Genomic DNA, 15,012 nt, shown 5'->3' with positions numbered 1-15,012 from the left:
TTCTCTGCTCGCGACCCATCAACCAATGATATCTCTGTGCGGAGAGTACCCGATGAGTATAAATATTAGATGGTTTTGATCCGTGCTTCATTCGGAGCTGGCAGGGCGACGGATCGAGAACAATAAATTACCTCTATCACTACTACTGCGTCTTTCACTATGATCTCGGAAACGCTACAATATTATGCCACCTGAAGAATTATTTAAAATACAAATTAAAAATTCTTCAGTTACTTTACTCAAACGAAGTACGTTGGCAAACTATTGCCAGTATAAATATGAAAACTTCCTATATTTTTTTTCTCTATTTAGAATCGACAAGTAATGCCAATTCACAAAAATTGACTGCAGATTTTCTTTACGTATAGCAAACTTATGTAAATGGTTAACGGAATATTTCGCACATTGCTATCACGCACACGACAATCGTTGCCATGAGAATGCGGAATAAACCCGAGTTTTCGTGACGTGTGCAGATTAATCACCGAACTTTGTCCAGTTAGAGCATTCAGATGCTTATTCAAATTAGAACATCAACTTATTAGAAGAATTACTTTTTGAAAAGGACGTCTATGCTGAATTGCCCTCAAAAAAAAAAAATTACAATACAAAATCATGTTTATAATGATAAATGATTGCACTCAATCGTCTCTTCGTTTTATATACCTACAACTGGTGAAGCTGTTATGCTAACTCTCAGTTTTCAACTTCACAACTAGCCGATACAATCTAATAATTGAAATTCTAGGCGTGAAATCCACACACGAGGTCATTAACACCCAAAATCGTATGCATTTATATGTTCAGCACATTTTGGTCAAAAGGAAACCAAACCAACCAGATGGTGATTCGAGTCCAACCAACAAATGTTTTAGCGTTGATAGTCGATGAGCATTTTAATATCTAGTCAGATCAGTCAGCTCTAGGCACAATGTGCACTTCTACAAGTCATGTTAAAAAAAAAAGAGCAAACGGCACAAGATCAAATCGTGATGTCACGAAGTGTAGCTATGGTACAAAAAAAACCAATATAGTCGATCCACCACTATATATGTAGACCTATAACATCTCTTCGAGCAACTCCATAAATACAAACAACAGTAAAATTATTAAGGATTTATTTTTAAATACAAACACATAAAATTTTACGAAATAATTTTAACCAACCATACTTAAATTGTGATTACCAAACACGTAGTTTGTTTAATTTTTTTGTTTTTTTTCCAGGATCCTGTCAACAGCGAGTGCCACTCCAACGAAAGCAAGTGTTAATAAATTGTGTTGCGCGTCATCGACTACTATCCACAATCCTGTTAATCGCAGTTTAACGATACATGTATACACATATATATGTATATATATACTTCAGAAATGCAAAATACACGCTCAAAAAAATGCACAAAGAAAACAGTAATTAATAAGTTCATAGTAAAAATATTAATTTCTTTGTAAAGTAAAAAAGTTTCAACTCAATACAAAATATTAAGGCAATCGCTATTTTTTGATTTTTTTTATTTATTTATTCTTTTTAATTATTGATATTGATAAAAATGAAGTGCAAATCGCCGACAAAGCTGAACATTCTAAGGCAGCGTGTATCTTACGTAAGGAACCTCCACATCGTTTCCATCAATGTCGTTGCAACACAATTCAAACACGAGCGCTTTCACATGCGGCTCCAGCTTGCGCTTCGACACCTTGACCACCACCTCGGACATGGGCAGACCCAGCCTCTCTTCACACTTGGATTTTGGCATGAAAAACGAATACAGCATACAGATGCCCTGCGACAGCATCGTAATCTCCAACCTGTGTTCGTTTTTGAAATAATCTAAGAATTGCTGCAGAGTCAGCTCACCGGCCACCTCGAACCGATCCCAGAGTGTCCACTCGTTGTCGTAGAAGGTCAACTTGGGCGCGGCGATCGGATCGGAGAATCCGAAGAAGGGGAGTGCGAGGTTGACAAAGCCGTTCTTGAAGCCGTCCAGGGTACGGAAGCCTTGGGCAAGCTTGTACAGCTCCAGGCAGACTAAGCCGGCGACAACAGACGTGGTTGTGGCTATCGCCGGTATGATCTTTCCAGCAATGAGTTTCGACTGGTGCCGGTCTACGGGTGTGATTTTATAGTTGGTGGCGCGCAAGTTCGAAGCGGCGACAATGAAGTCCATGTGGAAATTGCTGTCGTCGTCTTTCTCAAACTCCAACGGCGTGATCGTGAGGCCGCCCGAACAATCCAGAGTGGCAAGCTCGGAAATAATATCACTAATACGGTCTTGATCTAAATCGTCGCTGTTTTGCATCAACTGTGCGTCAGTTATGGCTATTTTAATACCGCTAACTGGCGAGAATTTTGGCACCTGAAACATTTTTATAAAAGTTATATTTCATTTTTATAACACAAACATACATTCTGAAGTTACTTTCTGATTTGAAATCAATCCTAACTTGCAATTGAATTCCATTCCTATTGAAATTCACCTTGTGATTTTGAAAAAATCAGATTGATTAGTTTGAAAAGATTCAAGTAAAATTCTGAGCTTACAGAGCTGATCACTAAAATTTACTAGCCAATTCAGTTCAGAGTACTTTTATAGTGTGAACTCTTCCACTCTAATCCGTAATGATTTAATCAAATAAGTAATTGTGCAATAAAGATTCAACCAAATCATATATTCCGGTAATTAGGAATGTTCAAATCAGAAAGTAGATTCCACCAAAACCGTCGTTACAAATAGATCAAACCTCAATAGCGGTAATCAATCTTGCAACGTATTTCCTATCCCTCGATCCAGGTATGGCGTACACTTGAGCTAGTAGATTGGCTCCGGCCACGACGTAGTCCATGTGCATCTCCTCTTCAACGTCGAACTCCAACGGCGTCGGACACCTCTTCGGACCAGACCAGAAAGGTTGGCCGCTCGTCGTGTCTTTGTCGGGCGGGAAGTTGTACAGCAGTTGCTTAATCTGGTTGCTGTACTGGCCCTCCCAATGTTGACGTGCCCAGACCACACAGTCTTCGAACGAGTGAGGCCTCTGAATGAGAGCTTTCTGCAAAAATAGAAGTCGGACGATTAATACAAGAAATAATCTTCAATCTCATACATATATATATATATATATATATATATATATATATATATATATATATTATAGTATTTAGGTGCAAAAATTACTTTGACGCTGTCCAAAGCTTCCAACGGTTGGCTTCCCGACGAATTTGACACTCGGCTCAAAAATCCAGACGGATCAGCGAGATACATGGCAGCGTGCTCGGCAGCTTGTTTGAACAGACCTTCAAATTCGTCACGAGCCCATTGTAAAGTGTGTTCTATTGCATTGGGGAAATTCTTCAGAGTGCATATTGGAATACTCTTTTCCGGTGGATCTTGCGAAGAGCTGTAGGATTCCGTTAGAAAAGGTACTACGACCTAAAACAAAAAAAAAAATTAAGCCACTGCAAACATTTTTACTCTAGTATGCTTATGACCTCATAAGTGATTTTCACCTGTGTATTTCCCTTAGTTCCTAAAGTTCCGGACTCCAGCAGTGGTTTCCTATAATAAACACAACGTCTATCCATATAAATACGAGCATCTATGTTATCTAACGCGTTTGCAACGCCATCCAGCTCCTCGAAGAATGCGTCGTTGTAGAAATTTTCCGTTTCGGGGCCTACTCTGTTGTTCTGAGATACGATGTTGATTTCAGGATTCATTTGCTTTATGACTGCAGCGGCGGTGGCCGATTTCGGTTTTTGAACGTCGTGAGGTCGGAAGAGAAATTGTCGATTCAAATTGGACTTTTCGATCAGATCCATGTCGGTGACGGTGACTTGACCACCTCTGGCGCCAACGCCCATCATCGCGAAGTTCTTCAAGAGTTCACATCCTATAGCGCCAGCTCCTGCAACCAAAATTAAAAATTCATTAATATACATACATACATACACAACTAGCATAGCATAGTGATTGAGTTAGAATTTCTTAATTTTAATTTAATTTCAGCACTTTAGTCTCAAAAGACCAATCTGTAGTTTTTCAGACCTACCAGAACTGTAAGTAATACTGAGCAACAAGTTTTTTTTATTTATCAAAGTGGAGACTAATCAATGATTTTTATTGGTTTCCTCTCGTTTATGGGATATCAGTGTTCTAAAAAATGCGCAATTTTTAAAGATTTTGAATTTTTTAGTTAAGAACTAGTATTGTTGTGTCAAAAGTGAGTATTGGAATCAATAGTCAGATGTATTTTCTATTGATTGTAATTTTTTATTGCTTTAAAATACGTATAATTAATTATCTAGCGAATTTTAAGTCACAAATATATATTTTTATCTCTTTGCTATTAAAAAAATTGTCTTAAAATATGATTTTGTATCTATTATTTACTTCCTATCTAGTTCTTACTTTATTTTATAACATTATTTCATTCAGATCTTTTATATTTTTACTATTTTACAATTTACTATGCTTCTTTTCCATTCTATGTATTTTTCTGTAGTAAATTATGGCCTTGTAAGTAAATTATCATTTATTGTCCCTACATTTTACACCAAATGTAATATTTTTAGTGCAAAAAAGACCACAAGTGTTAAAATAAAAAATATGTTTTTTTTCAATAAGAAATATTTAAAACACCCTTTCTTTTCCCTATTACAAAAAAAAAATTGCACACTCCAGTTATTAAATTTTTAATAGATGTATGTAAACTATCGATTTTCTTAATACAACAAAATTGCACTTGTGGTTGTCTTTTGCACTACATGATCGATATTTACGCACTACGTTTGGACTAAAGTCAAATTTCGTGGTAATCACAGACCAAAATCAGTTTTCTCAAGGTAGAAACGAGTTACATTCGAAATTTTAGGTCAAAAATAGGAGAAATGAAAAGTTTTGCCAAAAGTAATATGATTATACAAGATATGTAAGCTCGTTTGATAATAAAAGAATCCCCCCCAACATTCTAAATCCTGTTGATCAAGCTTTGGAGTCTATTTTGTAAGTGTCCTTACAAAAAAACTTACGAAGTTCAGTATCAGAAGTAACAGAAAAATCACTAATATGCAAAAAAAAAAAAGCCCCTCTCAGTTCAAAAACCTGAACAGTTCTGTCAAGTAAATAAAATCCACGGCAACTATTAAGTTGCCGTGTTCAACGCATTCTATTTGAGGACCGGTAAAGTTGCTCGGGATAATTACTAATGCTCTAAAATTAGACGTAAAAAACCCATACGTTCATATAAATAAAAATAAATACGATATTCAACTTACCGACTACGAAATAACGAAGAGCACCGAGTTTATTCTGAATGTCGTTTCCGAAGACGGCCACCTGGGCATCGTAGCGATTTCCCCGGGGCGCACAATCGCTCTCGACGGTGGTCCTATCCTTGGGCAGGCATTCGATAGCGTCGAAGTACAACCATTGGTAGATCGGCGTGAACTTTCCGGAGCACGCCTTCATGACTTCCTGGGCGACGACGCCGCCGATTATGGCGTTCATCGGAGACAAATCCCCGGCGGAGACCTTCGAAAACGTGTCGAAGAGCTCCTCGTTGATTTCGACGTCGATCTGACTGTTCTTCACGTGGTCCTTGGCGAGGTTTATGAACTCGTGAGCGTCCTCCTGGTTGGACGGCCTCGGTGACCTGCCGTACATCTCTTCGAATTTGTGCAGCGTCAAGAACGCGACGTGCAACTGTTGCGGATAGTCCATCTTGCCAAAGTCGGTTATGATGAACTCGGGCGCCTTGATCGAATCCTTCATCGACCTGAACGTCATCTTCTTCGGCATCTTCACCTGACTCACGATTCCGCCTCCGGGTATGTAGTCGGACAGACCGGACGTGTCTCCGATGCTGAACGTATACGGACCGAGGACTTTGATCTTCCTCGGCTCGCAGCCGTTCAACTCCACCATTCCTTTGATCTGAAACGACAACCGACGCAAACATGAGACACCTCGAATTCGACCACCGATTGAGGACTTAATTCATAGTCAAACACTTAAAGCTATTTTTACGCTCAAAGTCGTATGTGATCAATAGTTGCTTCGTACGTGTTGAATAATCGATCAGCAGTCGAGTAATAAATTTTGTATTATAGAAACGTATTCAAAACTATTGAAACACAAACGGAATATGTATATAATTTAGTTATTCACTTGTATGATGTTTATATTAAAATAAATCAAATCAAACGGGTCATATATATAAAAGATTAAACTTCATGGAGCTATATTGATACATTTTAATATGTAAATGTTTATTATTTTTATATATTGTGCAAAAAAGATTTATGAAATTGTTGAATATTATTATTCAAATGGTTTAGTTTTGTAGATAAAACTGTCTATAATATCAGGTGATATTATAATATTAATTTATGTATTTATATCTAAGCTCTTTTCTGTGAATTTATTGCAATCGTCATAAAATTTATGTGTCATCATAAAATTTTATCAATTCGATTTCTTATCGGTTTTTAATTAGATCTTGGAAGTATATGAAATAGTAAAGGAAAGCGTCTTAATTGATAATAAAAAAAAAGTAGATACGGTTACACGTTTCTCTTCTTTTTATTAAATTATTAACGATTTAGAAAAAAATGCTTGTGAAGATAATACAAACGGTATATCGATTAATGGTTATTAACCAAAAAAAATATTAGATTCCGACGTTTTTGTCTTAGCCAATTACATTACAATATTCAACGATTAAATAATTTCCTTTACTTTGTGATCGTCTGTCTAATGAATGCAAATCAAAGGATACATTATTAGTCGGATGAGAAAAATTTGGCACACATGAGACAATACAGCAATTAGACGAGAAAATTGACAATCGTCAGTCCATTTGGAACTATACTTACAATATATGAGCCGTTATAATTGAAAGTGGCAAAAGTTCACTTTTTATCTTCGTTTCGGGAAATACCTCACAAAACATGCTTTAAAATTCCGGTGACCTGTAATTAGAGAATCTGAGTACTCGACATTTAGATATACTCGACCTTTTTCAGGCTACTCGATGGCCAGATATTTCAACCAAACGCTCGAAAATAAAATTTTGATGAAATATTTTCACATTTTGAAATTATCTCAAAATAACTATTCACTCTTTCACATTTTAATATTTCTATCCGATACTGTTACTAAAATTGTAAGTTAAACTGGACCATTAACCATGTTTTTCTCAACACATAAGGAATAATTTCGCCTGTACTATTCATTATATATTTTTCATAAACATATAGTGGTTTTACCCGGCTTTGCTCAGTATTTGTAATATAAACGGCATAAACATGGCTCATCTAATAGTAAACATTTTATTAAATAGTTTTATTTTATATAAATTTATTTAAATACTCATTTTTTTTTATTTTATTAAATCGACTGTCACGAACAAACAAACGTATATTTTCTTTCGAAATTATATGTATACCAGAATCCTGCGGGCCCCCCAGTACTTCGAATCGAAAAAAATACCGAGAGAAGCCGGGTAAAACCACTAATGTGTAATACAAACAGCTTAAACATAGCGAATTTAATAGTAAATATTCATTTGGTTTTTTTTATTAAATTTATTTGACTCGAAAAAATGTTAACTTGAAGTGTGCGTGCATTCGCACGGCACATTTCAGACATTGTTTCCTAACGCATGCGCGCTTTATGTGTTCATGCGTTGTTGTTTATTTTGTACTTGGTTGTGTACAGTGTGGTTTTTTTTTTAATAGAACAGTGATGTGCGGTTGTTCTTGTGCGATATTCATGAACAACCGTCTCGTTCTCCGACGAAAGAGTCTTTTAGACTGTATTCGTTGGGGGGGTGGTGGCCTCATGTTGAGGGCTTTAAGGGTCAAATTCCTTGACCTTTATAGCGGGCTTAGTATTACTTTTTACTAACCCCTTAGCGCCAGTGGCTACGTCCATACTACCGATATCTACACCCGATATTTTCGAAATTTTCCATATCCAGTTCCCATATTGCAACCTGTGGTTGCTATTTAGGAACTGGTTATAGCAAATTTCGTAAATAATTTTTTCGCAAATTTCGGCAAATAAATTGATCTATGGATCGAAAATGACGGCTGTGCCCCCTGTGGGGACTCAAATTCCTCGACCTTTAAAGCGGGGCTTAGACTCGAAAAAAAAAAAAATCGATTCATCGACATAGAAATTTTAACTTGTTTACGAAGTTCCCAACCAATGTTACTTACATGTAGTCTCTTTCGAAATTATATATTAGATTGTTGCAAGATATATTAGACAGTCTAAAAACACACCTTTACAAATCTCGAAATCCTCGGCGGTAGTTATCTAGGGTTTGTTTGGATTAGCTACAATTTTTACACTGCCTGTTTCTATTGGATTTCTATAAAATAATTCTAGTTGGAAATGTTGGCGAAATTTTAAGGGTTAAAAAAGAAGTGATATAACAATTTGTGAATCAAGTCAAACAGAAAGTGTTTTTGAAGTGAAAATTTGCACAACAGACACTTTCAAATATAATGGCTCATATATGTATATATATATATATATACACATTGTGCAATAGTGGAATGAATCACCGTGGAAAGAGCTAGATCGACGACACTGAAATCGTTCAACCTGAACGAGTGTCGATTTGTACAATGACCTGATCCTTTCAGGGTTGTTCCGTCATTACTACAATTACTTGTGTAGAGTTGGCTGGAATCTGAAAGTAGAAGAAGAGGAAGAGAAAATTGGTGGGTGGGCGTGTACCTCGGTGAAGGTGACGTGGTCGCCGTCTTCGAATCCGTGGCGGGTGTCGTCGAGGCAGGTGACGACCCCGTCGGTGTCCCTGGAGACGCCGGCGATCATCACGGAGAGGGGGGGCTCCCCGTTGGGGTCGAGCACGACGAACTCGTCCCCAAAGTCGGTGAAGACCTGGGAGAAGAGGCCGCGGGTGTCTGCGGCGACGAACTCGAGGCCGCAGTCGCGCGCCACGGCCGCCAGCCTCAGCTGCTCGGCGAGCGGCTGCCCGGCGAGCACCAGCACGCGGAAGTGGCGCAACTGAGCCTCCGAGACGGGCCCCTCGGCCACGCGCACCTCCACGTACCGGTTCAGCTGGGAGAGGTGGGGGGCGCACGCCGCGGCCCGCCCCTTGCCCACGTCGCCCGCCGACAGGTAGAACTGCGAGGAGAGGTCGCCGATGGAGACGGGCGTGTCGTCCACCAGCGTGACGGAGCGGACGCCCGCCAGCGCCACGTTCTTCGCCACCTCCAGGCCGAGCCCCGACAGCCCCACCAGCAGCACGTCGGCGCGCGCCATCCGCCTCATGGCCTCGTGCCCCAGCACGTACAGCTGCCGCGAGTACAGACCCTCGTCGATGTCCGCCACTGCTGCTGCGGGGGCGGGGGCGGAGGCACTGCCGTTGTTGGCCATCTCAGCTGCGGGCCGGCTGTTCGCGGGGGGTTGCGTGGGGAGGGGGGGGTGAGGGTGGGGGGAGGCGAGGCGTCGCCTCTTGGCCGGGAAGTCGGGGCGCGCGCCGTCAGCGCCAGACATGGGCGCGCCGCCCCCACGAGTGCCCTACGAGTGCTGCGAGTGCGCGAGACGCTCACTCGACCGTGCACTCGACCGTTCCAGCTACTGGCTACGCCGTTCCAGCTAGCGGACCTGTCTCGACACTGGCACTGGCGCTGGCGCTCGATCCTGACGATGGCGAGTGGCGAGTGGGCTTGCGAGCGACGCTAGCGCCGCGCACGCGCCGCGAACGGCCTTTCTGCAAATCACCGCAGGCCGCCAACCGTCGCCCCTTTTAATTAAAACGTCCCTCTCCGTTCGAAAGGGGGGTGTGTGTGTGTGTGTGCGCCAAAGGGCCGGGCCGCACCGCTCGACTCGCGGACAACTTGGTTCTGAAATTGCAAAATGACCGATCCCATAGGGCCGGATCGCACCGCTCGACTCGCCAACAACTTTGTTGGCGAGTTTTGTTGCTGGAAAATCTGTGGGTGCGGTCTTCCTTTCAGCTCGGGGACGGCCTGAGACGGCCGCACGTGCTACTAGTTTTTTCATTATAGAGACTGTAGGCGGGGTACATGTGTGTAGACCGTATCCCGGCCTAACGAAACACTGTTGTGCTAGTTTTATAAAGTTTTATTGTTTGCCTATGGTTGTACAAAGGTATGGTATTTGTGGGCAAAAGTATGTCGTTCAGCGGTCTCTGGATATGGTAGAGTGTCGCTGGCTCGGCATTCAGCTATGTTCAGAAGGTCTCTGGATGCGGCAGTGTGTTGCTGGCTCGTTGTTCGGCTATGTTCGGAAGGTCTCTGGATACGGCAGTGTGTTGCTGGCTCGTCCGGCTGGTTGATCTTCCAAGTCCGCGTAGTGTAGTGGTGGCTGGTCAGGAGCTGTATGTCGACGCTTGCTGCTGTGGGTCGACTGGCGTTGTCTTCTTTGTGGCTGCGTTTTAACGATAGTTTATAGGGAGTGCCACTCCCTTAACCTATCCATCGAACGTGTTGTATGGGATCGGACTCTCGGTGATGTTTGTGGTGCGGGCTGGCGGCTGCTCGCTTGTGGGGTGTTTGTCGATCTGGAACACTAAGCAAAATTAGTGCAACATCTGTGGGATACTGTCGGGGTTAGTGTGTTAGTGGGTGGTTAACGGGTATGGACCGTTTGGAGGTGGTTGAGTCTGGTTAATTAAATTGGGTGCTATTTTAGCCTATACCCATCTTCAGAATGTCGATGGGTCTTTGATTGGACGTGAGTTTGGTCACACTGAGGGAATTGATCAGGGGATTGTCTATTTTGCCGAGAGACTTGAAGTAGTTCACGGCAAGTGACTGGCGTTGTTTGGGTTGTACCTCCGTATATAGTGTTTCTGGAATCGCCTGACCGATGGTGGTGGTTTGTTGATGCGTAAGAAAGGAATGCACTTTTGTCGAGGCGTAGAATTTTCTGGAACGATTGATGGAAGTGGTTGTTGATGCGTAAGCGCATGTGGTTGTTGATGCGTGAACGAGGAATGCACTTTTGTCGAGGCGTAGAATTTTCTGGAATGATCGGCGCCGTTCCGCTCGATGTGGTTTAATGGTGGCGGCGTGTTTCGACCGTTTTGGTTCCACTCGACTGGTAGGGGCGTTCCGCTTGAGTTTAATATAATGACTGCAGGTGTACGACGTCTGGTTTTCGGGAATGTAGTTTGTTGTTGCGGAATATTCTCGAATGTTTCGATGACGATGACGACGACGAGATTCCTACAAGACTATAATACAATACAGACGTACAATACGCATTTAACGTGTAGGCATATAGTACAATGATCTCATCAGGTCACTGCGACACATATCCAGGAAAGTCATTAACGCATGGCACACGCTCGCCTCGTAAAAAGGTCGACACGTGTTTCTATACACGTGTCTTGGAAACAAAGGAAGAACACACTGAACCCATAACAACCACGAACTACGTCCAGGCGTATGAACCCATAAAACCACGCTCGCAGCATAACTAGGGCAGCGCGAGTACCAAGAACAAAAGATGTGCACACGACACACTTCAACCCAAAACGTTTATAAAGCAACGCAGCAACCTCCACCGGCAGAGTGAGCCTCTGGAGTTCATACAGATCACTTCTCCGAAGAAACCTCTTCGTACATACAATAACCATTGTACCAAATTGAACGAAAATAAATATCCTCTTTCAAACTCAACTGAATTTCCATAGGCCGGGAAACGGTCGAAACCTTTCACTCGACCACCTGTCCTATAAACGCATTTATTGTAATTTATTAGGATTTTCAACATGTCTATTATTTCAATTGTTAATTTTACACGACACACCCACACACCCTGTCCATTTGAAATAATATACATACTCATGCTTTATTGTCGTCGTAAGCAAGTCGAAAAAGTCTTACTTACCGTTCAGTATTATCTATTGTAATTTATTAGGGTGTTTTACATCTCTATTATTTCAAATATTAATTTTACACGACACAGGCACATCCTGTTCATTTAAAATTATATGTTTATATTAGAGATTTCAATATGATACAATGTGTAAAGATGATACAGTACACGACCCGTTAAGAAATCATTGTTCAGAAGATTTATTACAGCAGCTCTATGCAAGTGTTACACATGTCGAAAGAAACCGCTGTCTATTGTTAAATACACAAGGACACTGTTATTTACATTATCCACATAATTTTTAGACCACATTTTTTTTTTAATTTTCTCTAACTAATTGTATTTCGTCTCTTCTTCCTCGATCTTCGGCAAATTCCATTATTATGTTGTTGTTATTTCAAATTAATGTTTATTGTACTCGATAGATTTAACAAACTTATTACGTGCAATAAATGATATCTGCATCAAATTTTAGTTCAATTACCTCATATTGAGCAATTAATTGAGAAATTATCTCATAGATTGATCATTCATACAATAGAGGCTTGTCGTAGATTGCTCGTGCGGTTGTTGGTGTTTTTTTTGTATGGAGTTTTTTTGATGGGTCCGGCATGTCGATCGTTCAGGTCATTAAATCCATGCGACCAGACCCAACGTTGTCAACTGATATCAACCGTCATCGGGCTTTATTACCCGAGAGACCGGTTGCAGGGTCCGGTCCGATGAAATGTGACCCCATACAATGTGTAAAGGATCGGTCATTTTGCATTTTCAGAACGACACGTCGCGCCAACCGAGTTGTTCGCGAGTCGAGCGGTGCGACCCGGCCCATACACATTAGCCCCCTTTACACAGTCGTTCTATCGCGCGCGAAAAAGTGCGCGTGTAAAGATCTTGGACCGGGAAGGGATAAACCGCGCGATAAACTCAGCAGTAAATCATAGAGATGTAAAACACCCTAATAAATTACAATAGATAATACTGAACGGTAAGTAAGACTTTTTCGACTTGCTTACGACGGCAATAAAGCATGAGTATGTATATTATTTTAAATGGACAGGGTGTGTGGCTGTGTGGTATAAAATTAACAATTGAAATAATAGAGATGTTGAAAATCCTAACAAATTACAATAGATCCGTTAAATGCGTATTGTACGTCTCAAAATTCAACGTTCTCAAAACTCGTCAACAAAGTTGTTCGCGAGTCGAGCGGTGCGGCCCGGCCCAAAGTCTCGATCGCGGAACGTTGGGCGCCCGAAATCTCCGTCAATCGAAAGCTGCGCGAAATACATATCGAGTTACAAAAACCCACACGAAATATTGTACCGTACGAATCAGATAAAGGTCTGTTCATACCTAGTCGGCACGTACCGACTTCAGCAGGTATCCGGCCGTACGAAAAGTATTCTTTGGTACATTTTGTATGGGTATGTTCCAGTGGCGGCTCGTCTATATGGGTTGCGGGGCTACAGCCCTCCCAGTATAGTACAAATGCATGCTATTTTTGCCGTCCATATAGGCTGCAGGGCTGCAGACCTCCCAGTATAGTACATATGCATGCTATTTTTGTCTGCATTTGATCACCGGTATGGTCAACGAGCTATTACCTTCGTTTAGTTTGAAGTCCGGGATCATGTCAGGACCACAAGAGCGCAAGGGTTTCACCACAAGAGCGCAAAGTCAGGGAAACAGTCGTGATTAGGAACGGCATTATTCTCCTGTACAAACTGTGAGCTAAAATAGCCAGTGAAAGCCTCGGAAATCTCATCCTGACCAAAAATATTAAAATTATTGTCATAATGCATATTAGAAAGGGCAGATATAGTCTTGCGCTTGGAGTTAATCAACCTCCAAAAATTTTTGGGGCAAGACTTTATGTATGTATGTAGACTCTGTATGTTGGCGAATGTGTGACACACATTCGCCAACATACTGAGAATGGGCATCAACAATCAGAGATTTCAACTGGGTTCGCAAAAGTTTGAAAGAATTCAGATCACTATCACGGCCGAATATCTTCGAGAGCTTATGACAACGGTGTTTTTTTCTGATGAGTCTGATAATCGCAGAGTTGAACCAAGGTGGATACTTTCTAATAGAAGACTCATTACGTCGAAGCAATACTCTATTAATAAAACAAGAGTCAAAACTGTCATAAAGTATACGATAAAAGGTTTAAAGTGCATCATCAACCTGATTACAATTATAAAGCGCACTCCATTCAGTAGATGACAACATTTTGTTGAGATCATTAAAACAGACATCTCTGAAAACCCAACCGGCATTCACATCCATATTAACAACTGGAGATAATTCATATACACAAGAGGAAAAAGTAACGTCACAAATAATGTCAAAGTTTAACGGAGGATGATAGGGGTCAGGTACCACCAACTCGACAAGATTAGTGACCGGGGAAGCATCAACATGCTGAGATACCAAGATACAATCGAGTAAATGACCAGAATTGTTAAATAAAGAGTTTATCTGGGTTAGCTTATAAAAATTAACAAGTAACTCAATATCAATTTTTATATTAGGATGACAGTTGGGATTGAAGTCTCCCCTGATAATTAGATTTTTATTAAATAGATAGGGGGAATTGTTCATGATGTTATCAAAAAATAAATTAATGTTAATGTTCGACAGATCAGGCGGAAAATAAACTATACAAAATACAAAATGGGAACGCCTAATAACAACTTCGACCCAGATATCCTCAACAGCAGTTTCAAGGAAGTGCAAGCGCTTGGAATTATAGGAGAATTTATTGCTAATGGCGAACAGGACACCACCACCACGAGAGGCACGGTCACGTCTAAAAACAGAATAATTATAATTGAATAATTCATCATCTTTAATAGAAGGGTGAAGCCAAGTCTCAGTGAGGGCAATGAAATTAAAATCATTGATGGCAACGGCATTAGAAAATGTAGAGGTTTTGGTAGATAACCCTCTGACATTTTGATAATAAAAGGATAAATTTAATTTCCGCCGCCTATGGGCAGCCCCCCAGAAACCACTAATTAAGGATAGACTGGGTCGAGCGAAAAAACCACCGCCTAACACCGACCCCAGCCGGCCAGAATGAGGGGTCAATAATGGCAGCGTTAACACTAGAGGTATCTACCGC

General features: G+C 41.0%; 1 protein-coding gene across 1 annotated transcript; it reads right to left on the bottom strand.

Moving 5' to 3' along the window:
• Positions 1-1,497: 1,497 nt before the first annotated feature.
• On the bottom strand, positions 1,498-11,672 carry Uba1 (ubiquitin-like activating enzyme 1). Its single transcript, XM_077443517.1, has 7 exons — positions 10,999-11,672; positions 8,745-10,902; positions 5,273-5,930; positions 3,506-3,903; positions 3,174-3,428; positions 2,743-3,048; positions 1,498-2,357 (listed from the first exon to the last, which is right to left on the bottom strand). Exons 2-7 carry the CDS (start codon positions 9,525-9,527, stop codon positions 1,584-1,586), a joined length of 3,174 nt encoding a protein of 1,057 aa, XP_077299643.1. The 5' UTR covers positions 9,528-10,902; positions 10,999-11,672; the 3' UTR covers positions 1,498-1,583.
• Between the last annotated feature and the right edge of the window lie 3,340 nt (positions 11,673-15,012).

This window comes from Arctopsyche grandis, chromosome 12, assembly GCF_051622035.1.
Source record: "Arctopsyche grandis isolate Sample6627 chromosome 12, ASM5162203v2, whole genome shotgun sequence".
Lineage (NCBI taxonomy): Eukaryota > Metazoa > Arthropoda > Insecta > Trichoptera > Hydropsychidae > Arctopsyche > Arctopsyche grandis.
This window is presented reverse-complemented; position numbering and strand designations above follow the sequence as displayed.